Source organism: Chanodichthys erythropterus, chromosome 10 (genome assembly GCF_024489055.1).
Source record: "Chanodichthys erythropterus isolate Z2021 chromosome 10, ASM2448905v1, whole genome shotgun sequence".
Lineage (NCBI taxonomy): Eukaryota > Metazoa > Chordata > Actinopteri > Cypriniformes > Xenocyprididae > Chanodichthys > Chanodichthys erythropterus.
In genome coordinates this window covers 4949463-4965992 of record NC_090230.1, presented here as the reverse complement: position 1 = coordinate 4965992, position 16530 = coordinate 4949463, and the positions used below count along the sequence as shown (strand labels likewise).

Genomic DNA, 16530 nt, shown 5'->3' with positions numbered 1-16530 from the left:
TACCATGACATCTTCAAAGCATAACAACAGCACTAATATTTCAGCATGTATTTATGCTATATACAGTATGTAATGAATAGAAGCATTTAACGGCATGGTGTTAATCTACTAAATGGAGGAATGAATGGAAGAATTGAGCTGTTGATAGTGTGTTGGCAACTACTCACTTGCAGGATTTGTGGGAGCAGGGCTTGAAGATGGCTGATATGGAGTGTGCATAGCAGATTGGGCAGAGATCGTCCTCACTAGGCGGCTGTGAAGGAGAAAGATTGTTATTAAATTCATTTCAGAAACAAATACATTGTGTGCTGACGTCCTGAAAGACATTCCAGAATGAATATTATCCTATTCAGAAAACCAACTAGTGAGAGATGATATCTAGAAGGACATTAAAGGGGTGGTTGATTATGATTTCACTTTTTTAACTTTAGTTAGTGTGTGAAGTTGCTGTTTGGGCATAAACAACCTCTGCAAAGTTACGACGCTTAAAGTTTATTGCAAAGAGACATATTTTACAGAAATCGTTTTTTAAGGACTACAACAAAGGCTGGTAAGGACTACAATGAGCTTCTTCCAGCGTTGGTGACATCACAAACAAGCCACAGCAACTACATAAATTTATCCAGTAACGGTTCAGAAATGTCCAGTTGCATTCTAAAAGTTCTTCCTGAGTGTCTGACTCCGGTTTGAACAATGTAAGGCTGAACACCATTACTGACAATCCTCATTTTGGCTGCGTGAGATTCTCCTGCTTTGTTGTTGTTGAGCAACCGAAGCATGAGCTGTTAAAGCTCCGACCTCTTCCGGAAAGAGGGCCAGGAGAAGCAGCTCATTTTCATTTAAAGGGGCACATAAAAAAAAATGGCGTGTTTTTGCTCACACACAAATAGGGGCAAATTTGACAAGTTATAATAAATGATATGTAGGATATTTTGAGCTGAAACTTAACAGACATATTCTGGGGACACAAGAGACTTATATTACAACTTATAAAAGGGACATAATAGGTCCACTTAATTAATTTTATGTTAAATATTTTAGGTTTTATTAAAAGCCAGAGTATATTTTATATATATATATATATATATTATATATATATATATATATATATTATATATACGAAGAGGATTAGGGCCAAGCAATAATAAAAAAATAAAACCATCTCGAGATTAAAGCTGTTAAATTTAGAGAAAAAACTCTTTAAATTTTGAGAAAAAAAATCGCAATAAAATGTTGAGAATAAACTCATTAAATTACGAGAAAAAACTCGTTAAATTTCAAGAAAAAAGTCGAGATAAAATGTTGAGAATAAAGTAATTAAATTACGAGAAAAAAGTCATTAAATTACGAGAACAAATTTGTTAAATTATGAGAAAAATGTCGTTAAATTTCGAGAAAAAGTCGAGATAAAATGTTAAGAATAAAGTCATTAAATTATGAGAAAAAAGTCGTTAAATTTTGAGAACAAATTCGTAATTTAACTAATTTGTTCTCGTAATTTAACGACTTTTTTCTCATAATTTAACAAGTTTATTCTCAACATTTTATCTCGACTTTTTTCTTGTAATTTAACGAGTTTATTCTCAACATTTTATCTCTACTTTTATCTCGAAAGTTAACGAGTTTTTTCTCATAATTTAACGAGTTTATTCTCAACATTTTATCTCAACTTTTATCTCGAAATTTAACGAGTTTTTTCTCAACATTTTATCTTGACTTTTTTTACTCAAAATTTAACAATTTTAATCTCAAGATGGTTTTATTTTTTTATTATTGCTTGGCCCTAATCTTCTTCCGTATATATACACACACCATTCAGTACTTTTTTTTCCAAGATTTTCCATTTTGCACTATAGCAGCTAAAATAGTGATTAGTATAGTATTTTAATAATCATATATTGAATGACTTGTCATCATTTACAAGCTAAACTCATCTCTAAATATAGAAATATGTTATATCTTATCCTACAGTGAACAGTCAAACACTTCTTTAGTGAATTTTTGGGATATTGGGTCACCCCTAATGTCAAATGTGTCCAGATGGTGTTCTACTTACAGTATTTTCCAAGTATGTATCAGCGGACCAATATTAACCATGATTTTTTGTGCTACAAAAGACCTCATTTTGTTTCTTATTAATAAATATTCAAGTGAACAGATTTTTACCTGCACAGCATGTTTTTTGTAATTAGTAGCACTGCGCTTGACCCCTGACCCCTACAATTGGCTGATGGAGCTTCATTAGTATACAAGCATCTCATTAATATGTAAACCTTATTACTACACAGTCGAGGCAGGAGAGAGTACAGCATGGTAAAGGAATATTTCACACAAAAATTAAAATGAAAAATTAAAATGTACTTCTTGTTCTAAATCCATGAATTTCTTAAAAAAAATAGCTATTTCTAATTTCGGGATTAATTGAAGTTGTCACTTTAATTAAGATTATATAGTACTTTTTGTAATTTTGTCAGTGGTCCTCATGGCAGTAACTCAATGCATTTAGGCATGTAGAAATGGTCAAGAAGATCTGCTGAAGTTCAAACTGAACATCAGAATGAGGAAGAAAGGTGATTTACTGTAAGTGACTTTGAATGTGGCATGGTTGTTGGTGCCAAACCTTGAAGCAGATGGGCTACAGCAGCAGAAGACACACCAGCTGCCACTCATGTCAGCTAAGAACAGGAAACTGAGGCTACAATTCTCACAGGCTCATCAAAATTAGACAACAGAAGATTAAAAAAAATAAAAAATAAAACGTTGCCTAGTCTGATAAGTCTCGATTTCTGCTGCAACATTCAGATGGTAGGGTCAGAATTTGCCGTAAACAACATGAAAGCATTGTATCAACTGTTCAGGCTTCTGCTGGTATAATATTGTGGGGGATATCCAATTTTGGACCCTTAGAACCAATTGAAACACCACAGCCTACTTGAGTATTGTTGCTGACCCTGTCGATCCCTTTATGACCACAGTGTACCCATCTTCTGATGGCTATTTCCATCAGAATAACACGCCATGTCACAGAGCTCAAATCATCTCAATCTGGTTTCTTGAACATGACAGTGAGTTCCCTATACTCAATTGGCCTCTAGAGTCACCAGATCTCAGTCCATTAGAGCAGCTTTGGGATGTGGTGGAAAGGGAGATTCGCATCATGGATGTGCAGCCGACAAATCTGCAGCAACTGCATGATGCCATAATGTCAATATGAACCAAAAATAAGGAATTTTTCCAGCACCTTGTTGAATCTATGAAGAATTAAGGCAGTTCTGAAGGCAAAAGTTGTATTTTGTTATTTTGCATTCAAATGCTGTTTACTTATTCATATGTAGGACACTACGCACGTGCACATTAAAGCAGTCACGTATTCAACATACATGACATTTCAAACAAAGCTGCAAAGAATATTTTCCACTCATCCCAAGGGGACAACACACTAGATAATGAATTCAACACGGGGAGAACACAACCTTCAGAAATAGCAAAAAAAAAAACAGAACACACATGTACAAAGACGACAAAGGTCTTAAGATGCTTGTTTCCTTTTGGTGGGAAATAGAAGATTTAATGAACCTATGTTTATTAAACACCTACCTCTCTCTAAGACATTATTGTGCTAAAGTGGCACTAAACTTGAAATAAGATCTTAGAAAAGTAGGGAATTATTTATAGCAACTGTAGGTTCATTTTTACACTTCCTGAATAAAATATGAGTGGTGCTTTTCTGGGCAAACTTTGTGTTCTAATTGGTTGTTATTTGCTTGCTATGTGGTTGTTAGGGCATTACTAGGTTTTTGGCAAGCAATAAAAACTACATATATTTGTATCTAATCCAAAAATCTACATTTCCTGCTGTCAGTTGGTCTCGTGACTCCCAAAAGACATAATACCAAAAGAAACCACACCATATGGTGAGGAATATTCTCCTTCCTTCTTTTGGCCCAGAGTCACACAAGACTCCCGTAATCTCGAACCTTTCATCCCAAGGCTTTCCTCAGCTGCGAAGGAGAGGAACATGGCTGCAAGTGTTAACTGAGTTCTTCGTACTGATTTCATGGGGAGTGTGGATGAAAGCCTGCAATGACAGAAGAGCAGCCAGGACTACATCCCTGCCAACCAGCCAGAATCATATACTATCATCGTTGTGTATTTGTCTTTTTCACCCTGATTCCCATTAACAATTTCACTTTAGCTTGTGTAAATTAGTGATAAACCAATATTTTAGCCAGATCAATTATTATAGCTGCTATTTAACTGATTTGATCATGTTGAACTTTTTTTGGTTAAAAATTATCCAAAATCGAATTTTGAGCAAGTACATATCCAGCCAGTGTTTAAAACTATCTCCTTATCTTAGCTCGATTCACAAAGGTAAGCTTGTAATAATAATAAGAGCAACCTGGTAGATTTCCGCTGGAAATTGGAGCATGCAGCAGTTCGTCTTTACGTAATTACGTCACATCCGTAAACAGAAAGGAAGGAGTCCAGACTAGTCGGCTTTATCATGTGAGGATGCTGCTTGTAGCGGATCATTTATAGCCTGTTCTCACAGCAGCTGAAATAAGTAAACATCAATCTGACACTGTGACAATCATCAGTGACAACTGGAGATTCAACCATCAAAAGCACAAGACTTCAGATGGCAGAGAGGTTACAGAAATTGAAATCTACAGGTAACGCTAATATACACTAAATACACAGTCACGCAATGCTGATGTTGTTAACTTTAACAATTTGAGAACAAAGCTGAACCGTAATAATAATTTGTAGCGCAGTAATAATGATCCAGGCTAAGCGATCGTTAGATTTAATCATCATTGGCAGCACGATTTATTGTTGGCCTAATGCTTTTTTCCTCAGTTGGTCAGAACAAAAGTGGCAGAAATGTTACTTATTTGTTCAGATGACATTTCCCGGTGAAAATTCTTATATTGGTCATACTTCAAGACTACAATCTGTGATTCTGAAGTACAGTATCCACACCCGTGCGATGACTGACAGCAAACATTAAATTCATCCGTACTGAGCCGTGCCGAGGCACAACGCACGTAACGATAATAATTCCGCAAATGACTGCAATCGCAGGTTTCAAACAGAGATGGCGACAAAGAGGAAAAATGCCGGACATTAAAATAAAAACATAATAAATATAAAAGAAATAAATACAATTAATGATCAAGTATTCATATTAATAGAACAAGTATTTATAATAATAATAATAAATATAGCTGCAAGCAGCAATTATGGGGCCAAGCACAAAAACGGCACAAGAAACCAGCCAACACGGCTGGGAGCATCAGACCAACTGCAACAGTGAACAATTAAAGACGTATTAAGATCATTTTAGGCATAAGAGCTGAAAAATTATCAAAAATGAGGATTTACTGGATCATAACTTTCGACCAATAGGTGGCGCTGTGTCCAAATTGTTGTGGTATGGTCAGAGTGAGGTGACAATGACACTTCCAAAGTTTGGTCTCAATATGTCAAAGCACTGAAGAGATAAAGCTTCAAGAGTCATTTTTGAATCATGCCTCAAATTCTTTGCTCTGGTATACAAAAACGGTTTGACATATGGACTTGAAATCCATAACTTTTTGTCGGCATGGTCTGAAGATGACACGGTTCAATTTTGGTGAAAATCGGAGCAACGGTCTAGGAGGAGTTCGAAAAAGTAGGTTTTTGAAGAAAAACAATATGGCGGACAGGAAGTTTAGCTGACTATAGCAAATGTGATTTTTAAGGGCTAAAAATTCATAGGGTGCGATCGATTCGTCTTGACCCAAGGAATCAGAGGAAAAAAGAATTTTGTTTCTAGCCCTTATGGTTCAAAAGTTATTAACATAAACATAAGTGCAACTTTGGACAGCTGGTGGCGCTAGAGGGATTGAGATAGAGACTCCAAATTTGCTGTGGACAAAGGTCAGACTGTCCTCTAACTGTGTGCCAAATTTCACAACTTTCCCGCAAGCGGTTCTATGGGTTGCCATAGACTTCAAGAGCGGAAGAAGAAGAAGAAGAATAAATATAGCTGCAAGCAGCAATTACGGGGCCAAGCACAAAAACGACACAAGAAGCCAGCCAACATGGCTGGCAGCATCAGACCAACAGCAGCAGTTAGCAATTAGAAAAAAAAGTTATTAGCATTTTTGTCAATTTTGTTATAACTTTTGACCACAAGGTGGTGCTGGTCCGAACCTTCTCAGGCTCTTTTAGGGCATTGTCCTGATGACCCATACCAAATTTATGAATTTTGGTCAAACCCATCAGAAGTTATAAGCAAAAATAGCCATTTTTCTTATCTCCGCACCAGTAGGTGGCGCTGCGCCGAAACACTGCATGATGCCTCAGGTCATACTTGTGATGACAGGTACCAAGGTTGGTCTAAATACGATAAAGCAGTGCAGAGATACAGCTACAAGAGTGTGTTTTACAACATGCCTCAAATTCATTGCTCCGGTATACGAAAACGGTTTAACGTATCGACTTGAAATCCATAACTTTTAGCAAATTTGATATATATGTTCTCAACATGACCCAAGGAATCAACTGAGACCAGTTTCATTACAATTGGTGAATACAGTCAAAAGTTATTAGCATTTTTGTAAATTTCATAATCACTTTTGACCACAAGGTGGCACTGGTCCGAAACTTCTCAGGCTCCTTCAGGGCATTATTCTGATGACCTATACCGAGTTTCGTAACGATACTTGAATGCGTTCATAAAATACAGCACTTTAGCACAAAATTCAAAATGGACGACGGCCAAAATGGTTGAAATGGGAAAATTGGATATCATTCGACTCGGCATGATTCCCCGAATCCAACGAGACCAAAGTTATGATTTTTGGACAAACCCATATGAAGTTATAAGCAAAAAAATCCATTTTCATATCTCCACTCCAGTAGGTGGCGCTGCGCCGAAACACTGTATGATGCCTCAGGTCATGATTGTGATTACACGTACCAAGTTTGGTCTGAATATGATAAAGCATTGCAGAGATACAGCTTCAAGAGTAGTTTTTGCATCATGCCTCAAATTCGTTGCTCTGGTATACGAAAACGTTTTGACTTATCGACTTGAAATCCATAACTTTTTGTCGGCATGGTCTGACGATGACACGGTTCAATTTTGGTGAAAATCGGAGCAACGGTCTAGGAGGAGTTCGAAAAAGTAGGTTTTTAAAGAAAAACAATATGGCGGACAGGAAGTTTAGCTGACTATGGCAAATTTGATATATTTGTTCTCAGCATGACCCAAGGAATCTACTGAGACCAGTTTCATTACAATTGGTGAATACAGTCAAAAGTTATTAGCATTTTTGTAAATTTTGTTATAACTTTTGACCACAAGGTGGCGCTGTGCCGAAACTTCTCAGGCTCCTTCAGGGCATTGTGCTGATGACCTATACCAAGTTTTGTAAAGATACGTTAATGCGTTCGTAAAATACAGCATTTTAGCACAAAATTCAAAATGGCCGACGGCCAAAATGGCTGATATGGGAAAATTGGATATCATTCGACTCGGCATGATTCCCCGAATCCAACGAGACCAAATTTATGATTTTTGGACAAACCCATCAGAAGTTATAAGCAAAAATACCCATTTTTCATATCTCCGCATCAGTAGGTGGCGCTGAACCGAAACACTGCATGGTACCTCAGGTCATGCTTGTAATGACATGTACCAAGTTTGGTCTGAATACGATAAAGCGTTGCGGAGATACAGCCTTACTTCTGTTTTCGCAAGCACTACGTACAATTCGTTCGTGAGTTTTTCGAAAACGGTTTGAGGAATCAACTTGAATTCCATAACTTTTTGTCAGCATGGTCTGAAGATGATCTGATTCAATTTTCATGAAAATCGGAGTAACGGCCTAGGAGGAGTTCGAAAAAGTAAGTTTTTCAGAAAATTCAAAATGGCGGAAAAATTTTCATGACGGAAAATGACGTTATAGGGTGCGATCGATTCGTCTTGACCCAAGGAATCAGAGGAAAAAAAGAATTTTGTTTCTAGCCCTTATGGTTCAAAAGTTATTAACATAAACATAAGTGCAACTTTGGACAGCTGGTGGCGCTAGAGGGATTGAGATAGAGACTCCAAATTTGCTGTGGACAAAGGTCAGACTGTCCTCTAACTGTGTGCCAAATTTCACAACTTTCCCGCAAGCGGTTCTATGGGTTGCCATAGACTTCAAGAGCGGAAGAAGAAGAAGAAGAAGAAGAAGAAGAAGAAGAAGAAGAAGAAGAAGAAGAAGAATAAAAAAAAATAAAAAAAAAAAGAACGGCAACAATAACAATAGGTGCCTCCGCACCTTCGGTGCTTGGCCCCTAATAAATATAGCTGCAAGCAGCAATTACGGGGCCAAGCACAAAAACAGCACAAGAAGCAAGCCAACACGACTGTGAGCATCAGGCTAACTGCAGCAGTGAGCAATTAAAGACCTATTAAGATCATTTTAGCTAAAAGAGCTGAAAAATGATCAAAAATGAGGATTTACTGGCTCATAACTTTCGACCAATAGGTGGCGCTGTGTCCAAATTGTTGTGGTATGGTCAGAGTGAGGTGACAATGACACTTCCAAAGTTTGGTGTCAATATGTCAAAGCACTGAAGAGATACAGCTTCAAGAGTCATTTTTGAATCATGCCTCAAATTCTTTGCTCTGGTATACAAAAACGGTTTGACATATGGACTTGAAATCCATAACTTTTTGTTGGCATGGTCTGAAGATGACACGGTTCAATTTTGGTGAAAATCGGAGCAAAGGTCTAGGAGGAGTTCGAAAAAGTAGGTTTTTAAAGAAAAACAATATGGCGGACAGGACGTTTAGCTGACTATGGCAAATTTGATATCTATGTTCTCAGCATAACCCAAGGAATCTACAGAGACCAGTTTCATTACAATTGGTTAATATAGACAAAAGTTATTAGCATTTTTGTAAATTTTGTTATAACTTTTGACCACGAGGTGGCGCTGGTCCGAAACTTCTCAGGCTCCTTCAGGGCATTGTCCTGATGACCCATACCAAATTTATGAATTTTGGTCAAACTCATCAGAAGTTATGAGCAAAATAACAATTTTTCATATCTCCACTCCAGTAGGTGGCGCTGCACCGAAACACTGTATAATGCCTCAGGTCATGCTTGTGATGACATGTACCAAGTTTGGTCTAAATATGTCAAAGCATTGTAGAGATACAGCTTCAAGGGTAATTTTTGCATCACATCTCAAATTCTTTGCTCCGGTATATGAAAACGGTTTGACTTATCGACTTGAAATCCATAACTTTTTGTCGGCATGGTCTGAAGATGACACGGTTCAATTTTGGTGAAAATTGGAGCAACGGTCTAGGAGGAGTTCGAAAAAGTAGGTTTTTGAAGAAAAACAATATGGCGGACAGGAAGTTTAGCTGACTATAGCAAATGTGATATCTATGTTCTCAGCATGACCCAAGGAATCTACTGAGACCAGTTTCATTACAATTGGTGAATACAGTCAAAAGTTATTAGCATTTTTGTAAATTTTGTTATAACTTTTGACCACAAGGTGGCGCTGTGCCGAAACTTCTCAGGCTCCTTCAGGGCATTGTGCTGATGACCTATACCAAGTTTTGTAAAGATACGTTAATGCGTTCGTAAAATACAGCATTTTAGCACAAAATTCAAAATGGCCGACGGCCAAAATGGCCGAATTGGGAAAATTGGATATCATTCGACTCGGCATGATTCCCCGAATCCAACGAGACCAAATTTATGATTTTTGGACAAACCCATCAGAAGTTATAAGCAAAAATACCCATTTTTCATATCTCCGCATCAGTAGGTGGCGCTGCGCCGAAACACTGCATGGTACCTCAGGTCATGCTTGTAATGACATGTACCAAGTTTGGTCTGAATACGATAAAGCGTTGCGGAGATACAGCCTTACTTCTGTTTTCGCAAGCACTACGTACAATTCGTTCGTGAGTTTTTCGAAAACGGTTTGAGGAATCAACTTGAATTCCATAACTTTTTGTCAGCATGGTCTGAAGATGATCTGATTCAATTTTCATGAAAATCGGAGTAACGGCCTAGGAGGAGTTCGAAAAAGTAAGTTTTTCAGAAAATTCAAAATGGCGGAAAAATTTTCATGACGGAAAATGACGTCATATGGTGCGTCTTGAGCCAAGGAATAAGAGGAAAAAAGAATTGTGTTTCTAGCCCTTATGGTTCAAAAGTTATTAACATAAACATAAATGCAACTTTGGACAGCTGGTGGCGCTAGAGGGATTGAGTTAGAGACTCCAAATTTGCTATGGACAAAGGTCAGACTGTCCTCTGACTGTGTGCCAAATTTCACAACTTTCCCGCAAGCGGTTCTATGGGCTGCCATAGACTTCAAGAGCGGAAGAAGAAGAAGAAGAAGAAGAAGAAGAATAAAAAAAAAAAAAAAAAAAAAAGAACGCCAACAATAACAATAGGTGCCTCCGCACCTTCGGTGCTTGGCCCCTAATAAAAAAAAAAAAAAAAAAAAAAAGAACGCCAACAATAACAATAGGTGCCTCCGCACCTTCGGTGCTTGGCCCCTAAATATAGCTGCAAGCAGAAATTACGGGGCCAAGCACAAAAATGGCACAAGAAGCAAGCCAACATGGCTGGGAGCATCAGACCAACAGCAGTAGTGAGCAATTAGAAAAAAAGTTATTAGCATTTTTGTCAATTTTGTTATATCTTTTGACCACAAGGTGGCGCTGGTCCGAAACTTCTCAGGTTCCTTCAGTGCATTGTCCTGATGACCCATACCAAATTTATGAATTTTGGTCAAACCCATCAGAAGTTATAAGCAAAAATGGCATTTTTAATATCTCCACTCCAGTAGGTGGCGCTGCGCCGAACAGAGTATGCTGCCTCAGGTCATGCTTGTGAAGACACATACCAAGTTTGGTCTGAATATGTCAAAGCACTGAAGAGATACAGCTTCAAGAGTCGTTTTTGCATCATGCCTCAAATTCTTTGCTCTGGTATACGAAAACGGTTTGACATATTGACTTGAAATCCATAACTTTTTGTCGGCATGGTCTGACGATGACACGGTTCAATTTTGGTGAAAATCGGAGCAACGGTCTAGGAGGAGTTCGAAAAAGTAGGTTTTTAAAGAAAAACAATATGGCGGACAGGAAGTTTAGCTGACTATGGCAAATTTGATATATTTGTTCTCAGCATGACCCAAGGAATCTACTGAGACCAGTTTCATTACAATTGGTGAATACAGTCAAAAGTTATTAGCATTTTTGTAAATTTTGTTATAACTTTTGACCACAAGGCGGCGCTGTGCCGAAACTTCTCAGGCTCCTTCAGGGCATTGTGCTGATGACCCATACCAAGTTTTGTAAAGATACGTTAATGCGTTCGTAAAATACAGCATTTTAGCACAAAATTCAAAATGGCCGACGGCCAAAATGGCCCGAATTGGGAAAATTGGATATCATTCGACTCGGCATGATTCCCCGAATCCAACGAGACCAAATTTATGATTTTTGGACAAACCCATCAGAAGTTATAAGCAAAAATACCCATTTTTCATATCTCCGCACCAGTAGGTGGCGCTGCGCCGAAACACTGCATGGTACCTCAGGTCATGCTTGTGATGACATGTACCAAGTTTGGTCTGAATACGATAAAGCGTTGCGGAGATACAGCCTTACTTCTGTTTTCGCAAGCACTACGTACAATTCGTTCGTTAGTTTTTCGAAAACAGTTTGAGGAATCAACTTGAATTCCATAACTTTTTGTCAGCATGGTCTGAAGATGATCTGATTCAATTTTCATGAAAATCGGAGTAACGGCCTAGGAGGAGTTCGAAAAAGTAAGTTTTTCAGAAAATTCAAAATGGCGGAAAAATTTTCATGACGGAAAATGACGTCATATGGTGCGTCTTGAGCCAAGGAATAAGAGGAAAAAAGAATTGTGTTTCTAGCCCTTATGGTTCAAAAGTTATTAACATAAACATAAGTGCAACTTTGGACAGCTGGTGGCGCTAGAGGGATTGAGTTAGAGACTCCAAATTTGCTATGGACAAAGGTCAGACTGTCCTCTGACTGTGTGCCAAATTTCACAACTTTCCCGAAAGCGGTTCTATGGGCTGCCATAGACTTCAAGAGCGGAAGAAGAAGAAGAAGAAGAAGAAGAAGAAGAAGAAAAAAAAAAAAGAAAAAAAAAGAACGGCAACAATAACAATAGGTGCCTCCGCACCTTCGGTGCTTGGCCCCTAATAATAAGTAAAGAGGATTAATTATAAAATAAAAATATAATATATGATGTGCAGAACTTATTATTTCAAACATAACAGCTGCCCAATCTATACAACAATATATATTTTGTAGTACTCAAACCCCCTTCCACAATTTTTTCAATGATTGCATGTTGTAGACGGACAGTCCTTGACTCTGACAGACCTGTACGAAAGGAAGCCAAAAGTGCAGAGGACAGGTTAAAGTTATTAGGATACTTTTAACATGAATAGTTTAACTGTCCGTCACAGCCAAACTGATTAAAAACAGAATGTGCGGCGGAAAGCAGAGATTCAGCTCATTTTAAAGGGCACTGTACTGACAAAAGCAATTTTGGAAAGTAAACCATTGATATAACCTCAGTTACGCAAATAGCCGGGCTATCAGGTTCTTCATCAGTTTTTCGTGCGGTCCACTGACGTGAATGGGGCCTTTTGTTTATATTTCTGGTCTTCCCCAATGTCCTTCCATTCTCAAAGTCAAACTTTGTTCAAGGGGAATGATTGGGTTTCTGTTTGGTTTCTAAGCTGAGATGAAGGAAATACAAGCCCCTTAAAATCTCATTCACTCCCTCCCAAATCTGTCTCTTCTGAGCTATTACCTTCAGATCTTGTGTCTGAGCAATGAGGGAAGATATCCACTATCCCAAGGTAATTTGCAAGAGCAGACAGTGACCTTGACTGCCCTGGTTCATTCTGGTTCACGGTGGCCTGATAAAAATGCTATGTGCTTTACTCAATTCATTCGATTGTTCTAGTCTGTGAGTGCAAACTAACAGAGTAATCAGTCAACGTCAAGATTGGGATTGTGTGACTTAAGGTGCGGTCACATTTACTGTTTGGCAAAATTTTGCTGGTGAAATCCAATCATTCCAATAAGAATCTGTGTGATCATGCAGATTCGCGTGATTAGCGTGAGGGTGAAAATTTCCCCACTCAGATTTTGATAATGTTCAAGTTGGTTCAACATTGTTGACCAACAGAAAGCTGCTTGGTTTGAAAGTGACTTCAGTGTGAACTGTGTTTCATTTTGCATATAGACCTTTTTTTGCATGGGAAATTTTGCTAATGTGACCACACCTTAAAGAGACCATATTATGCCCTTTTACAAAGTCTTGATTTTGTTTGATTGAATGGATTCGTGACAAGGTGGTCTTGGTGATGTAAGCCAAAAAGTAAAGTCTAATTTTCAAACTGCAGAATACCTGGTGATACCTTACCCACAATCCCAAAGTGAGATTTACCAATCAGAATGAGAATCACACTACAACAACAACAAAATATAGCTGGATGACAGGCCCAAGCCCCGGCGCCACCGCCACCCCCGTGCATTTAAGACAAATGTGCACAACGGGCAATATGTATTTAAACTGAGTGAATGTAAAAGGAATATGTCAACGTCATTTGAATATGCCACATTTACTGGAGTCGACTGGTGGCCCTATGACTGTGAACCACAACAGCCACATCCATGAATTCATTTAAATTTAGATGAATATCATGTCACCAGAGCCGGATTGGGACTCATTTTCAGCCCTGGAGTTTCATGCCTTAGACCGGCCCACTTTATAATTCATAAGTGACTATATTAAAATAATGTAATTAAAATCTCAGTATATAAGTCTGCAATAGTGCACTGCTCTCTACAACCTTGTAATTAATTGTATTTTTCAAAAATATCTTCAAATACCCATGATAGTACAAATGATAAAATTTGATACAGAGTTATTTTTATAGTTAATGTTAATGTTAACCATTGATTAATTCTCTAGCCATCTAGTGGCTGTAGTTAAAAATTCATGTTATTTTAATTTTAATTTAATTTAAGGTGCCATAGAATTTAAAATTTAATTTATCTTGGCACAGTTGAATAACAAGAGTTCAGTACATGGAAATGACATACAGTGAGTCTCAAACACCATTGTTTCCTTCTTCTTATGTAAATCTCATTTGTTTAAAAGACCTACGAAGAACAGGTGAATCTCAACATAACACCAACTGTTACGTAACAGTCGGAATCATTAATATGTACGCCCCCAATATTTGCAGATGTCAGCCCATGTTCAAGGCATTAGACAAGGGCAGGACATCTGGATGTGCACAGCTGAGTCATCAGACTAGGTAAGCAAGCAAGGACAATAGCAAAAAATGGCAGATGGAGCAACTGACATGATCCATGATAACATGATATTTTTAGTGATATTTGTAAATTTTCTTTCTAAATGTTTCGTTAGCATGTTGCTAATGTACTGTTGGTTAAAGTTGCCATCGTTTATTACCATATTCACGGAGACGAGCCATCACTATTTTCATTTTTAAACACTTTCAGTCTGTATAATGCATAAACACAACTTCATTCTTTATAAATCTCTCCAACAGTGTGTAATGTTAGCTTTAGCCACACAGCATAGCCTCAAACTCATTCAGAATCAAATGTAAACATCCAAATGAATACTATACTCACATGATCCGAAGCATGCATGCAGCATGCATGACGAACATTTTGTAAAGATCCATTTGAGGGTTATATTAGCTGTGTGAACTTTGTTTATGCACTGTTTTATAGCCGAGAGCTCGGGGGTAGGGAGCGCAAGGATTTAAAGGGGCCGCAGCCTGAATCAGCGCATATTTAATGATGCCCCAAAATAGGCAGTTAAAAAAAAATTATTAAAAAAAGAAAAATGAATATTGTTGGCCAATGTATAATAGCATAGCAAGCAACATAACATAAGTGATAGGCCCTATATTTTATTATTTGCCTACTATTATTACGATATGAGTAAGCTGCATACATGCCTTTATCTTTTCCCCTCTTCCTTTTTATTTATTTACGTTACTTAAATCGGCCTCCAGTGGCTTAGTCCTTTTGCCTTACCATAATTTAGCGTTGATTTAGAACTTGTTCCGCTGTCCCTATAGATGTCGCCTCATCCCTTCTTCTTGTATACTTTTGAGTGATTTGTCTTCTCCGGGCGCACACTCCGAGTCCCTCCCGACCAGGTTAATTTACCCACCGAGTGACATGATATCATTGACATTACGTGCAAATGAGGGGTAAAAACCCGTTGCCGTTGTTTGCCGTTGCCGTTGTTTGCCGTTGCCCATGTCGTCCAGGCCTAAATCCGTCACTGACTGGTTTTAAGGAAAAAGTTAGGCTACTCAGCTTAGTACATTTGGCCGTGTCCACAGTTTCTAGAGCATCCATATTTCAACCCAGTGCCATGACAACACCGGCCCTCGCGGCTAAATAAACCTGCCCACTGGGAATTCTCCTGGTGCTCCCGATTAGCCAATCCGGGCTTGCATGTCATCTTTCAAATGAGTGCAAATTTTTTTATTTCCAGTATAAATCTCAAGGTTTTTTTATATGTTTAGTGACCTAATTATTAACCTACCCAGTTTAACTAATTATAAAACTATATTGTCAGTGCCTTACAAATGAAAAGGTTCTATGCCTATTTTGTCATTCAAATGTGTATAAAAAGTCAAGGCCTAATTTATTATCCTTTAATGCAGGCAAAAGCACACAGCAATGAAAGGGTTAAACTAACATCAAGAGTGAAAATGACACAGAGAGAGAGAGAGAGAGAGAGAGAAAGAATGAGACAGAGAGTGAGAGGGGGGACAGACAGAGAGAGACAGAGGGAGATTCTGAAGATTTAACAACATTTTTTATTCATTTTTTATTCGTATTCATTTTTATTTATTTTATATTATAATTTATATAGATATACATTTTTAAATAATATACACAGAGTAATTTGACTGTTAAAAAGAGTCATTTTAAAATGTTTCATTGTGAAACCTGCTATAAAGCTCCATCGCTACAGTAAATGGAATTTGGAATTATAACCTGCAGAGATCAGCATGAGCGGACGGCTCCATCCATTTAATGCCGCAGGTCATATATCCCTCTCCAGTCAGAGCGAATGTGCTAAAGAGGCATGGATGCTGTACAGTACCATTCAGCGCTCTATATATGATTAGATATGCTGCCTTAAGACCTTAAACAAAAAGCCTTCTGGTCACCATGTAAATGAGACAATATCATAGTTATGAAGGGATACATTGGAAAAAAACACCGGTCACAGGAGTGGATGGCAGTATAAAAAAGATGAATAATAATATCCTGAATCTGTTGTTTATTACTATGAAAATAGAATTAAAAGGATCCAAAATTAGTTATGAAGATTCTCTGTCAAATTGTCAGTAGCATCCAATTATATAACTAGCGTGTGTAAATATAACAGAATTTGA

The 16530-nt window shown here is 37.8% G+C and overlaps 1 protein-coding gene across 2 annotated transcripts in view; it reads right to left on the bottom strand.

The window, feature by feature from the left end:
* LOC137027625 (E3 ubiquitin-protein ligase RNF123) overlaps positions 1-16530 on the bottom strand; it is a 198078-nt gene that overhangs the window by 2986 nt on the left and 178562 nt on the right. For both annotated transcript variants that reach the window (XM_067395870.1, XM_067395871.1), the window contains exon 38: positions 168-253. In XM_067395870.1, the coding sequence (XP_067251971.1) occupies positions 168-253 (86 nt within the window). The remainder of the gene's footprint in view (positions 1-167; positions 254-16530) is intronic.